This window comes from Fusarium subglutinans, assembly GCF_013396075.1.
Source record: "Fusarium subglutinans strain NRRL 66333 chromosome Unknown NRRL66333_c0000187, whole genome shotgun sequence".
NCBI lineage: Eukaryota > Fungi > Ascomycota > Sordariomycetes > Hypocreales > Nectriaceae > Fusarium > Fusarium subglutinans.
The window spans coordinates 54,413-68,347 of NW_023502250.1; the positions used below are offsets into that span (position 1 = coordinate 54,413).

The window sequence follows — 13,935 nt, forward strand, 5'->3', positions numbered from 1 at the left end:
CACCGCAGAAGATGATCAGCAAATTAAACAGGACCTTCCCCATCGGCACTGGCGGTCATCTTCGCTATAACAAGGTATCAATGGCGCAAGAAACCGTTCAACCCGCCCTGCCGATCGTCCCAAATAGACTCGTAACCTTAATCTATTCCCCGCTGCGGAGCCCAACTTTATTCCAAGCCACCAGGGTTCAATGACGAATCTGCAAAAGTTCCATTCACCATACAAAAGTCCATCCATGGATATTCATCATTACACAAAAGTGCAAGTACAGGACATCATTACACAAAAGTTCATTAATTTTTCTATGGTATCACTCCATCTGCTTCAAATCATCCACCACCGAAAAGTCCGCATCCGTCTTACTCCTAACCTCATCCACACTGACCCCCGGCGCAAGCTCTGTAAGCGTAAGAGTACCCTGCTCGCGATCTACCTCAAACACACACAGATCCGTGATGATGGTGCTTACCACACGTGCGCCTGTTAGTGGTAGTGTGCACTGCTGCTTGATCTTTGATGAGCCGTCCTTGGCACAGTGTTCGGTGGCGACGACGATCTTGGTGTTGTCGGGGTTGGCGACGAGATCCATTGCGCCGCCCATGCCTTTGAAGACTTTGCCGGGGATCATGTAGTTGGCTAAATCGCCGACGGCACTGACTTGAAGGGCCTGTGATTGTTAGGCAGTGAGATCAGAGGGGTTTGGAGAACTTACGCCGAGGATTGAGACGTCGACGTGACCGCCGCGGATCATGCCGAATGACTCGGCGGAGTCAAAGACGGATGCGCCTGGGACTAGGGTGACTGTTTCTTTACCAGCGTTGATGATATCACTAATTTGTTAGCGACGCTTCACAGAGGGATGATCAACGTACGGATCTACTTCATCCTTTGTAGGATAAGCACCCATTCCAAGAATACCGTTCTCAGACTGGATATGCACCGTCGAATCGGCAGGGAGGAAAGAAACAGCCAGCGTAGGAATACCAACACCCAAGTTGACATAGTAACCAGGCTTCAATTCCTTGGATGCCCGTCTAGCGATACGGTTTCGTCGTTCTTGCGCTTCATTCGTAGCCTTGGGTGGTCCATCAGATCCCTCCTCTCTCAACTTGAGAACCTCAATATTCTTCTCGGCGGTCGATGGGACGATTCGGTCGACAAAGATTCCGGGGAGGTCAACACCGTTGGGGTCGATTGCGCCAACTTCGACGATGTTTTCGGCTTCGACGATTGTGAGTTTCGCGGCCTTGGCCATGATGGGTCCAAATGCTTTTGTTGCGTATCTGATCTGTTAGCACGAATTGAGATGTCGATTTAGCAGACATACCGGAACACACAGTTTCCTTCCTTGTCGGCCTTCCAAGCTCGAATGATAGCGACATCGCCTTCAATCGCTGTCTCCATGAGGAACGTTCGGCCGTTGAACTCGCGTGTTTCTCGCTTTCGACCCTTTTCCACAACAGCGCCCGACTTGTCCAGTCGCACGGGGATTTCTCCATCCTGCAAAAGAGTATCTAACTTGTTAGCTTTGCTTTATCAATAGACGTGCAACGTACGAGCTGCAGTTGGTGTGAAGAACGCAGGAATGCCAGCGCCAGCAGCACGAATGCGCTCCGCTAGAGTTCCCTGGGGACAAAGCTCAATGGCCAATTCGCCCGTCAGGTACTTCTTCTCCAACACCTTGTTGTTCCCAAGATATGATAGGATCAGGCGATCGACTTGACCAGCGCTTGTGAGCGTTGCCAAACCGCCTTTGCCTTCAACGCCAGCATTGTTCGACACAGCAGTAAGCGAATGGAGAGAATCGCGACCTCTTCTGTTCAGTGCGCCAATCAATGTATCCGCGACACCACAGAGCCCAAAGCCCGAACTCAACAGTGTTGAACCACTCTTGATATCCGCGACCGCAGCGTCCGCATCTTTAAAGAGCTTCGATCCTCCCCGCACCGCCAACGCAGGCCTTGTTGTGCTGAATTGGCGCGCTGTGAAGCTGCTTCCCCATGTGAGAGGTCTCGCCCGTAGTCTAAATAGCTTCGACATGATTGCTGTGATGTTTTGTCTGGTGTAGTCATGATTGCGACTGTGATATGTTTAAAGAAGAGTATCGGGGGTAGTTGTGGTTCCGAGGCTGCGGCGATCGGGGGCAGAAGTAGGACCGGAGAGACGTCATTTTTCGGCGGGAGAACTGGCACCGATGAGCTTGAGCGGGTCGGACCTGAATCGGTATGTCCTTAAGATCGGGTTTCGGATGTGAGGAAGAGTTGGATCTGGATGAATGTGATATTCTCAGTCGATTGGAGCGCGGTGTTTGGTGTGTTGCTCGTGACTGTTTGAAGCCACCGGATCATAGTTGATCCCATACAGATGAAACAATACAGGGTACCCAGGCAGAGATTCTCAGTGAAGTCATCGCTACGCCCACTCTGGAGCTCTACAGACCTTCAGTTCGGTACTTACTCTTAGTCATAGCTCAATTAAATGCAGCATCACGGTTAATTGTGGGACATGAAGATCATCCAGTGAAGTCAATTGTTTGAACAAGCAGCAATTTGGGTATTAATCTAGTCTAAGGACGCTGACATCTCAAAGCAATTACAATTATTTGTGAATAGGCTCCCGATGGAAGCGGTTAGACTCCCAGCCATCAATCTCATCAACATGAACCTCGCGAACAAGCTTATAACCACCAATTTTGGGAAGAATGATAGCCCAGATGAGCCAGTAGAAAGCACCAGCAACCAAGATGGCGATACCTACAACGCAGTGGATGTAGTAAGGCATGCTCTTGTACTGGTTCTGGCTGGGGTCGTCGGGAGCAATAAATGGTGCGATCACCAGGTACATATTGCTAAGAAGGAAGAAGACAGTGACGGGGAGGGTTGCCTTGATCGGGGGGTTCCAGTTGTACTTGGCGCCGTGCAGGTAGAGATGCACAAGACCGCCAGCGACAAAGGTGTTGACAATCGCAAGAGGATAAGAGATGAGGCTGATTGGTTAGCGACGTTGACAAACAGAGTTAGGGCAGATACATACTTGAGGATAAAGTTGTAGGCATCTCCAGGAGGAGGAGCCAGAATGACGATCACGCAAATGACCCAGTGCTCAAAGAGACCCGCGAGAGGAGCGTTGAAAGGTCGGTTGCTAGCCCAAAGACGAGAGAAAGGCAGAATACCCTCGCGACCGAGTTCCTGAACAAGGCGACCCTGAGAGAAGATGACACTGAGGACGTTTCCGAAGGCAGAGAGAGCGACAAAGACGGACATGGCGCGCTCAGCAGCAGGGCCCATGACATTGCGGAATAGAGAAGCAGCGACAAGACGCTCAGAAGCAATGATCTCAGCCTTGGAGACGGCGGCGAAGTAGGCGATGTTGACGAGGATGTAGATGATCGAGACAGAGATGATGGCAGTAGGAGCAGCGATCTTGAGGGTTCGCACGGGGTTGCGGGTTTCGCTGAGGGCGTAGTTGGCATTGCTGTAACCGACAAAACTCCAGATGACATTGTACAGAGCAGTGACAACACCGTAGGCGCTGCCGGTAGTGCCCTCAAAGGCATTGCTGAAGTTGTTGGGCTTCTCGTCAGTCTTGAGATGACCACCAAGAGCGACAAAACCGCAGATGATCATGATGAAGACGATGATGAGCTTGATGATACCGAGAACATTCTGAAGACGAAGACCCCATTTAAGAGCAGTTCCGTGGATGATGAACGCAGTTGTGATACAAGCCAGACCAATACCTCGCTGGTTCCAACGGTCAACCTCCTTGTTGGCAGCATGCAGGATGTACTCTCCAAACACAACAGAGTTACCAGAAGCCCAGCCCATGAGAATGATGTACGAAGCGTAGATGCCAGTGACGAGGAACTTGGGCTTGCGGTAGATGAACTCGAGATAGTTCTTCTCACCACCGTTCTTGGGGATACCGGTTCCCCATTCGAGGTAGACGGCTGTACCAGCGGCGGCGATGATGGAACCGACGACCCAGATGATGAGGGCTAGACCTGGACTGCCGAGGAGAGCGAGGATAGAGCCGGGCGTGGCAAAGATACCAGTTCCAATGACACGGTTGAAGATGAGCATAGAGGCGCTCAGAACACCGATCTGGCGCTTGTTTTCGGCGGCAACATGAAGACGGCCTGTAAAGTTAGCAACGCTCTATGAACAGTTGTCATTGTAGACATACCCTCTTCACTGTCTGAACCGACATAGTTAGTCTTGTTCGCCTTGGGCTCAAGACCCTTGAGATCGTCGTTACTCATGATTCCGACTCTATACAAAAACCGAATATCTGATGAACCATCTCCAACAAAGGGGATCCCCCATCCCCTTTAATACTACCTCCCCCCATATCCTCATTCCCCATGGGAAGGCAAAAAAATAAGGAAAAGCTTAGGTGATCCACCCCAAAGTCTAGAAGGCCGCCAGAAACGGCACGATCCTTGAATCGTGCCATTCGGTGAGCCACCAATCATGACCGGGATGAAGCTCTTGGTGGGCAGCTAATGTGTCATGAAAATATCTGCTTGGTGTTTTTAGAGCGACTAGGACGATGACGCGATCTGAGGTGATCGCACGCTTATTTCCACACAGCCAATTAGATTTGGCCAAGATGCTCAGTTGGTCCACTCTGGGCATGGGTGAGAAAAAGTCTCCCCGGGCATCGCGCCGCTTGTATATGGATCCAGACTCGTGGGACTGCGGCTTGTTGAGGCTCAGTTTAGGTCTTTGTTTTAACTACCTTCCAGTTTCAGCTGTGGATATTGGCGTGCGAGGTTATACGATTGGAAGAGTGGGTGATTATGCATCAAGGAAGGGGTTGCTTGTCAAGAAAATTACATCCCACGCTCATCCATCGACTGTATGTAACAGGGAGCACCACCTCGTGTGACTCCCCGAGGCATTGCGTGATAAACACACATACTTCCAAAGACAGTTAAGCAATAATAATAAGCTCATTCCCTTTCAGCCTGTTCTTAACCCATAAGGTCGTACTCCCCGAAGATCCCTGCTTCAGCTTAGGCTTGCCACACGGGAGCTACGATAATATCACCATTGTTGCCTCAGACCACGTCAAGTAAGCTCACCTGCCTGATCTACAGTAGCTCGAACAAAAGTTCAAGAATGTTTTTATTATTTCTTGGCTTTGTGTAGTGAATCATAGAGCTATTGGTTTGCTTGTACTTGGGCTAACTTGTTGTTGGGTACTGGCCGATGACGTGCCCGGGCCAAGGGATTGTCCCTTAACTTAACATTTTTGCTCGCTTTCACACGCTTTGCACCGGGTTGCCTGCTAATTTCGGTTTGAAGGATGAAATATCTGAAAATTCAATTGCCTATTCTGTGTGTGTTGCCCGTAAATGTTGTTTGCCAAGATGATATGGAACTCAGATCATAGAGATGATCGTTTGCAATCCAGCCACGAGATGGAGTCATCGCCAAAGGAGTAAACACCGATCATAGATCGAGAACCACACGGTCAGCAGTTGGATAGTGTAAGACTTACATGATATCGTGTCCAATATTACCCATCTCCCCACTGGAGAGTACGATGGAGAACGTCACTACTCTACCCTTGACAATGCGGGTGGCGTTAGTTTGCCTGGCGGCTATTAACCTAGCTTGATCTGCCGGCTACTGATTCCGAAGGCGTTTAAGGTGCTTCTAGTGGAGGGCTTTTGCAATTCCTTTTCGCTGAGTGGTTGCATGTGTTCACGTCGCTTGACCTTACCCTGCAGCTGAGGTCTATTTTGACATACAGGAGAGCCCATCTATATTCTTCTGAGTCATAGAGTCATGTGGATCTTCAAATGACTAATCTTTGACATCAATTGGTTTGGTGATCACGTTTATGGTATAATATCTTTGGATTCCTAATGTATCAAAGAGCAGGCTCCCGACTCTCAGTCCACTACACTCAAGCCAATGCACAACAACGCCTAATTTGCCCACCTAAGTTCTCTGTGGCGACTTAAACAATTAATGTTAATATCATTTCGTTATTCCGCCCCCAAATTCATAAAGTCAATAGCATTTGTAATTTTGATAGTAATTACTCGCCCCAAAAACCTCTGTGTCAATTTTCAGCTGTCTAGTACGGACTTTCAATGCTTCATTTGGTTTATACACAGCTCGATAAAACAGATACACTTCTCGAGGAGCACTGAAGACTCTTATACTAGCCAGTATTAATTCCAAAAACTAACAAGAACACAAGGACTCATGAGTGGAGTGCTTGGCGGCTTGGCCCTTGAGATGTTGAGAACTAAACTATCCAAGAGCATAGCCTGCACTGAGGGCAAAGGCGATTTGAACCTATGGACCATAAAAGCTACTTCGACTGAGAGATACTAGACTTCTCTGAAAGATTGGCTCATATTCATGTAGACATCATACCAAGAGACAAAGAGCTCGTCATGAGCCCTGACTTCTGTCCCTTAAGTCACACCCATATATGCAGATGCAGTGATGTTCGCTGTTCAGTCGCACTTATGGGCCGTTATTGAAGCTAATATTGAAGATAGGAAATAGTCGAAAAGGGTCCATTGGCACTGGGTTGAGATGAAGCTGACTCAGACGTTTGGTGGGACACAGGAATGTCATCATGACATATAGGCAAGACTTAAGTGCCAACATTGTAACAACGGCACATGAAAAGATCTCATATACTGAGATGGTTCAGACTAATGTAGAGTTCTGGTACATGAGACTGTTTCACTATATGTTAGGAAGATACCGGATGACAAAAAGTATGTTGGTCTGCTGTTTGGTCTCATGATATGAGCATCAGCCACCACCTATCGCGGGTCAGCATAATAACTAATTCGACATTCAATCGCGATAAAAGAGTAGCTAGTAGATCAGAGAAGAAGTCCTTATACACGTCCGACATTGAGAAGTGTTTGCACCTTGGTTCCAAAGCCTTGTGTGGTGCCGAGCATGCCGAAACAGACCGTAGACTCTCCAATTGATCGCTATGCGTCACATCATGTCCATTGTTGACACATGCACCATTCACTAGGTATCAGCTATAGGACCGCCAATAAGAACAAGCAACCTTGCGAGTTGTCAATTGACAGGAACAGTGTGCTGTTGACGATGACGGCATAGTCATGACAAGCGGCATGGCCCGTAGCGGTCCAAATTAGATGCCGATCTCTTCAACGGTCGGTGAATCAGTCACACGAGCAGTTTGTAGGCATAAAAGATAACCTACAGAGCAGCTCTTTCACCCTGCAAACTCTCTTCATGTCTTTATCTGCAGCCGCATCAATTGCCGATAGGTAGGTATACAGTCAGCAACCGTGGTGGCTGATTGTGGCGCTACAGCCCCATATCAACGCGTTGCCGGTCAACGCGCCCACGCTCAGCTCAACTTGCGACCAGCATCTAACTACAGTGACGCAATACCACAACCGCTGAACACAACTCAACGCGAACAATCGCAAAGTCATCGCGACTATCGTGGTCTTCGCTGCTGAGTCATGGTATCACCCAACAAAGGTATTTCTCCTCATCGCATCTCGTTTCGTCCGCTCACAATCCAGATCCCTACGACTTTCCAGCTTCCCCGTTAAAGACCCGAGACGCTATGGCTGCAGAGAGCCCTTCCAAGGAAGATGGCTTGGCCCATCGCGAGAAGCCCGACACCACCAAGGCTTCTCCTGCGCTGAGAACCGGCACTCCTCGTGGAAATACTCCTCGAGGCGCAACCCCACGAACTTCATCCCGAGTTGGCACACCCAAGGCTGGCACTCCGCGCGGAACCCCCAAAGTCAGCACCCCTAAGACAGAAACCCCCGCGAAGAAATCTGCACCCGTCGTCCCTGATTCTCCTGCCGAACCTGCCGATAAGAGCACTGAGAAGGACGGTGACAAGCTCAATGGCGACGAAGTGAACGGTGTCGAAGTCAACGGCGCTGCGCCAAAACCCGCCAATCCCGGTTTTAAGGAAGATGTGGCCATTGACGAGTTCGTTGAGCACCGCGTCGACCCCGACAACTCGACCGTCGACATCAAAGTCAAGTGGGAAGGTGGCGAAACCACCTGGGAGTCAGAATGGAGTCTCCAAGAGCAGGTCCCCACGCTCGTCTACAAGTACTGGGAGAAGCTTGGAGGTCGAGAGGAGGCGACCCAGCTGGACGTCTACCACGTCTTCAAGATCCTCAAGTGCATCCCCGCCGTTGGCAGGAAGAAGACCACCTACCAAGTCCAGTGGGTCGGCTACAAGCAAAACGACTCTACCTTTGAGAACGAGGAGAAGCTGCGATTGATCGCGCCGGGTGAGCTGGAGAAGTTTGAGGCTAAGCAGTTGGCTAGCGGCGCTTCTGCTGAGAAGCGCAAGACTGCACGCGGACCTGGACGACCTCGCAAGAAGCCGCGATATGACGACTGAGGGACAATTGGCGAGGGTGGAGAAAACAGTTGGCGAAGCGGGTGAAGCAATTGAAGCGATTGTGGACTATTTACACTTTTTGACAAGGCGCACGCTTCGGCGAAGACAGCCAAAAGGACATGTAGAGAGTATCTGGGCGCACACGATGGATATGTATTTACTGGAACAAACATCACATTTAATCAGCCCTTGTGCCCTCCTCCTTGAGTAATGGGAAATGTCCGTGATCCTCCTTGAACGACATGAGGGAAAATTGCGCAATCACGAAAACCCAGTACAGGTTGTAGGCAAGCACAGATCCATACGTAGCGGAATTGTTCCATCCGACCACAGCATTCAGAATAGCCCAGCCTCCACCACCGTTGAGCTGAGGATTGCAGCACTGGATTGTCAGTAGGATTCCGCAAGGCTGAGGAGGCTACTCACGTTAACGTGCCAGATACTCCGGTCGATATCGTATGATCCAGGCCCATCTCCGAGTTCCGCGGCATCACCGCCGACAACCTTGTTCCACTGTTGTTGCTCAAAGAGCCAGATTGCGCGGGAGAACAGACCTGCTGCGACGAGGTAGAGAAGACATGTTGAGGCGACGAGGAAATATTGCAGTTTCGCAGACGAACCGCCCCTGACAAGTTAGACACGTTCGTCAATTGATCGACTGACTTACCGGTAGAGAGCATAGCCGACAAGGCCGCCCAGCATTAATCCCATGATGACGGGGAGAGGAACGGCAGAAGCGGGGGCAGAGAATGAGACACCAGCGACGAAAACGATGCCCTCGATACCTTCACGAAGAACAGTAATGAAGGGCAACACGAACATGGCGTACTTCTCAAAGAGATTAACCAACCACGCTCGCTTTCCTTGAGTCGTGACCGGTGTCTCAATCGCCTTTGCCAATTTCGCCCTCCATTTATCCTCCATCTTACCAACACGCAACAACGCACCGCCCATGATGGTGATGATGACAGCCGAAATGAGCGAAAACACTCCCTCGTAGTAATACTCATGATCAGCCCAGGTATCGTTACCAAGAATATAAAATATCCCAATAATTATACCAGAGCCGATGAGACACAGCGCAAGACCCAAGCCCGTTCCAAGCCAGACCTAAAGAATTCAGCCATTGTACTCTAAATTGACTCAGTTCAAAAGGTACCTGTGTGCGCAAGGTTTTGTAAATGCCAGCATCGCGCTGGGATCCATCGAGGGTCTGTTTCAGAAAGGCCAGCAGCACCGAGACGATGATAGCAGTCTCGAGGGTCTCGCGAAAGACGACAACGAAGACGGGCACGGAGAACAAATCGAGCATTTTGGGCGATTTTTGATGTTTCTGACGATGAAAGATCAGAAAGATCAGATAACAGAATTTCCGATAACCGCTGCTAAGCTCGACCGAGGTTGGGAACTAATGGGACTTGAGGGTCACACAATGTCCACAATTGATCGTATGACCGTCGAATCAAACCAAGCTAAGAAAAATTCTGTCCAAAGAGAAGCCCTAAATCTTAAATAACCGCGCATAACATGACATTTTTCTTTTCGTCCGACGTCGGATTATCTGATTGATAAGATCCACTTTCCCCCAATCCCTCCTCCAACAACCATCCAGGTCCCTAGTCAACATGAGGATCTCGCGGTTGGCTTTGTTGCCGGCGGCTTTGGCTGCGACGGTGTCTTATGACTTTTCTGTTGAGTGGGTTCGAGCAAACCCAGATGGTGCGTTTGAGAGGTCTACGATAGGGATTAATGGGGCGTGGCCGATACCGAGGATTGAGGCGAGTGTTGGGGATACGGTTTTGGTTAATGTGAGGAATAATCTGGGGAACCAGTCTACGAGTCTGCATTTTCATGGGCTTTTTATGAATGGTTCGAATCATATGGATGGGCCGTCGCAGGTTACGCAGTGTCCTATTCAGCCCGGGGAGTCGTTTCTCTACAACTTTACGGTATGTTCCTTGTCTCTGTACGAACTTCCAAAAATATACTGACTTGAAAGATCACTCAACCGGGCACATATTGGTATCATTCACACACTGAGAGTCAATACCCTGACGGCCTTCGAGGACCTCTCATCATTCACGACCCAAAGTCACCTTTCAAAGGAAAATACGACCAAGAACTTGTCATGACCATATCAGACTGGTATCACGATCAAATGCAGACGTTGATTCCTGAGTTTATGAGGAAAGGAAACCCAACTGGTGCAGAGCCTGTACCCCAAGCAGCTCTCATGAATGAAACTCAAGATCTCAAAGTACCTGTTCAAAAAGGCAAGACGTACTTTTTGAGATTGGCGAATATCGGTGCCTTTGCGGGACAGTATTTCTGGATCGAGGGACATAACATGACGATTGTTGAGGTTGATGGTGCCTACACGAAGCCGGCTCCAGCGAATATGGTTTATTTATCTGCTGGTCAGCGATGCAGTGTATTGGTCACAACGAGGGAGGATTCATCAGAAAACTTTCCCATCATTGCAAGCATGGATACTGTAAGTTTGTCACTCTTTGATTTACGTGGCTGACCGTTTAGGATCTCTTTGACGTTCTCCCCGATGATCTCAACTGGAATGTAACAGGATGGCTCGTATACAATGAAGAAAAGCCCCTTCCCAAGCCATCCGTCGTCTACGACTTTGATCCCTATGATGATATGGATCTTGTGCCGTACGATGAAATGGCAATACTTCCTGAACCAAGCAGAAGTATCGAGCTTGATGTCATCATGGATAACCTTCGAGACGGCGCAAACTATGCCTTCTTCAACAACATCACCTACCGAGCTCCCAAGGTTCCTACACTTTACACTGCGTTGACAAGTGGAAAGCAAGCGACGAATCCTCAGATATATGGAACGTATACGCATAGCTTTGTGTTGGAGAAGGATGAGATCGTGCAGTTGGTGATTAACAACCGAGATGATGGACGGCATCCGTTTCACTTGCATGGGCACCACTTTCAGGTGTTGTATCGAAGTGATGACGACGCTGGTGACTTTGATGGATCGGTGGAGTTTGCGGAGACGCCGATGAGACGAGATACAGTCGTTGTGAACGGGAATGGCAATGTGGTGCTGAGATTCAAGGCTGATAACCCAGGTATGTCCCCCGATTGAGTGTTAAACGAAGCTAATCGTCAGGTGTCTGGCTTTTCCACTGCCATATCGAATGGCACGTCACGTCCGGATTGATCGCGACATTCGTTGAAGACCCCCTCGCCCTACAAGCTTCATTGAAACTCCCCAAGAACCACCTCGATGCATGCAAAGCGGGTAACATTCCCACCGCCGGTAACGCAGCTGGAAACACTGATCTTCTCGACCTCACGGGCGAAAACGTCCCTCCACCACGTCTTCCAGAAGGGTACGTCCCCCCCTTCCCTCACACGACAACACTAACAGTCACAGCTTTACGCTCAAAGGCATCCTCGCATTCGCATTCAGTACATTCATGGGTATTTTCGGTATCTACACAGTCGCATCCTACGGGATGAAGAAGGACAAAAAGACACCCGAGACAGCACCTCTCCTCGCAGACGAAGAGCCGCAACATTAGATTAGACAATAGATCGCTACCAACGCCTCACAACCCTCCCCGTAACAGCTCATTTCTGCTTGGGCGGAGCAGCTGGATACTTTGAAACCTCTCTCAAATGATCTGGCGTACCGAGTGCCTCCATTTCGCCACCGCGCTCCTTGAAGGCGACTTTGCGACCGCAGTTCTTGCAGAAATGGCTAATGTTTGGCGCGCAATGACATGCGTACGGGAAAATAACACCAAAAAGAGTCGTGAAGAAAAGAGCGGTTGCGTAGATACTACATCTCAATTAGATACCTCATATGTGATCAATTGGGGAGTAAGCGTACTGTGTCATTGAAGAAGCAGACTTCTTAACCTTTGTCTCGGCGCGACGCTGACAAAACGGACAATCCATCATATCAGCCTGGTCAGCCAGCAAATGCAACGGCGTGACAGTTTCTCCCGGGGGAACCTGTTGCGCTGGAATGGCCATGGACTGATGCCCCGCGTACTGCTGCTGCGCAAGAGCAGGGTGCTGTAGGATCGGTGGCGATTGTGTAGCGTCCCAGTTCAATGTACTTTCGGGCGCGGGAGAAACAGTCGAGACGGGACGATATTCGCTTGCGGGGGGAGGACTCATTTGCGCTGGGCTGGTGACGACTTCGGGGAGGTTCTCGTCGTCGACTTTTGGCTGTCTTGTTCACTGTCAGCGGCGCGTGAGATTTGGTGGAAGGGGGGTTTAGTGTAGCGTACTCAATTGCGATTTTCTCGTCTTGGGGTAATTCAGCGTTTGCTGTGTATTTTGGAGGCGAGATTACGTCCGCGTTTGTTGTTTCTGGCGATACGGTCGACATTTTGACGGGAGAGAACAAGGCTGTGAAGAATTGAGGCTGTGAGGATGAGATTTGGACTGAATTAAAAAGATGAGATGCTCGTATCCAAGAGTCCGAGAGAGGATTAAACAAGATACGTAAGCGGGGGAGACCCTGGTTCTTAGCTTGACCCTTTCGCGCGCTTTCGTTTCAGCTGCTGATCCCCGCCACTTTGACCGAAAATCATTTGATTAGCTCTGATCTTCTGTTGCTGTTTCTATTCTCGCTACTTCATCATCCGCATCGATTCGTGGCTTTGGGCAGAGAATTGGGAATCTTGCATAGAGAGTGCCAAGTTTTAGAGGCATCGCGAACCAAAAAAGGTCTGACCCGCCGAAAGATTGGCGATTGGCGGTTTGTTGCAGGGTTGTTGGAGGCTTAGTGCTTATCTTGCAGGGGTGATCACTGAGGGCATGATCGGCAAGCCCGGGATACTATGTTGTATGTTTGATTTTTACCGTTATCTTGCACAAAGTAGCATAATTCTAACCGTTTTTACTAGATTAGGCTCCGTTTACCTGAAAATCAGGGTACTAACCTAATTAAGGTTAGGTATCTGTTTTTCTTAATGTATCGAGCTAGTAGGGGCCGCTTAGGCTACCTATATAGGTAAGGTTGCTAAGAAATTCCTCCAATTTGCAGCTTTTAACAGGTTGGTATTCCGGCTGCAAAACGGCACAAATTTGGGTACCTCGAAGGATCAATGTACCCAAAAATCATCTACAGGTTGCCGGGGTTGGAAATGTGCAAAACTGGGCCCTGATATACCAAGATTTGCCACTCAGGTTTTCTTTTAATATTTATATATTTCTTAATAAAACTAAAAAATAAAATTAAAATATCTAATAAAATAGAAATTTATATACTATTTAATATAAGTATTTTTATATTTCGATAGTAAGGAAAATAAGAGAGATAATATAGATATATATATTCTGGATCTTGTACCAACGCTAACATTTCCAACCCCGGCAACCTGTACAACATACTATCCCGGGCTTGCCGATCATGGCCTGAGCTAGCGGAATCCCGTATCCGTCGGAGTTATCGATAATAGGAATGGTCAATTGACTTTCGACGAAACGTTGATGTTGACTTTATAGGCAGGGCTGAGTTGATTTTATCGATCTCGAACATACTCGACCGCTT

General features: G+C 49.0%; 6 protein-coding genes across 6 annotated transcripts; 2 read left to right on the forward strand and 4 right to left on the reverse strand.

Moving 5' to 3' along the window:
* Nucleotides 1–310: 310 nt before the first annotated feature.
* On the reverse strand, nt 311–2,040 carry FSUBG_10652 (putative succinyl 3-ketoacid-coenzyme A transferase mitochondrial precursor; the record flags this gene model as incomplete). Its single annotated transcript, XM_036675251.1, has 5 exons — nt 311–667; nt 713–830; nt 873–1,283; nt 1,328–1,514; nt 1,557–2,040. The coding sequence occupies 5 exons, from the start codon at nt 2,038–2,040 to the stop codon at nt 311–313; spliced, it is 1,557 nt and encodes a 518-aa protein (XP_036533867.1).
* A 558-nt stretch (nt 2,041–2,598) lies between these two features.
* Nucleotides 2,599–4,261, reverse strand: FSUBG_10653 (amino acid permease; the record flags this gene model as incomplete). Its single annotated transcript, XM_036675252.1, has 3 exons — nt 2,599–2,986; nt 3,034–4,138; nt 4,186–4,261. The coding sequence occupies 3 exons, from the start codon at nt 4,259–4,261 to the stop codon at nt 2,599–2,601; spliced, it is 1,569 nt and encodes a 522-aa protein (XP_036533868.1).
* Nucleotides 4,262–7,590: 3,329 nt separating this feature from the next.
* Nucleotides 7,591–8,394, forward strand: FSUBG_10654 (uncharacterized protein; the record flags this gene model as incomplete). Its single annotated transcript, XM_036675253.1, has 1 exon — nt 7,591–8,394. The coding sequence occupies one exon, from the start codon at nt 7,591–7,593 to the stop codon at nt 8,392–8,394; it is 804 nt and encodes a 267-aa protein (XP_036533869.1).
* A 178-nt stretch (nt 8,395–8,572) lies between these two features.
* On the reverse strand, nt 8,573–9,706 carry FSUBG_10655 (high-affinity iron transporter; the record flags this gene model as incomplete). The annotated part of the gene is made up of 4 exons (XM_036675254.1): nt 8,573–8,776; nt 8,821–9,019; nt 9,062–9,504; nt 9,554–9,706. 4 exons carry the CDS (start codon nt 9,704–9,706, stop codon nt 8,573–8,575), a joined length of 999 nt encoding a protein of 332 aa, XP_036533870.1.
* Nucleotides 9,707–10,019: 313 nt separating this feature from the next.
* On the forward strand, nt 10,020–11,950 carry FSUBG_10656 (cell surface ferroxidase; the record flags this gene model as incomplete). Its single annotated transcript, XM_036675255.1, has 5 exons — nt 10,020–10,343; nt 10,394–10,888; nt 10,930–11,494; nt 11,536–11,758; nt 11,803–11,950. The coding sequence occupies 5 exons, from the start codon at nt 10,020–10,022 to the stop codon at nt 11,948–11,950; spliced, it is 1,755 nt and encodes a 584-aa protein (XP_036533871.1).
* Nucleotides 11,951–11,999: 49 nt separating this feature from the next.
* Nucleotides 12,000–12,768, reverse strand: FSUBG_10657 (uncharacterized protein; the record flags this gene model as incomplete). The annotated part of the gene is made up of 3 exons (XM_036675256.1): nt 12,000–12,210; nt 12,262–12,609; nt 12,668–12,768. 3 exons carry the CDS (start codon nt 12,766–12,768, stop codon nt 12,000–12,002), a joined length of 660 nt encoding a protein of 219 aa, XP_036533872.1.
* Nucleotides 12,769–13,935: the final 1,167 nt, after the last annotated feature.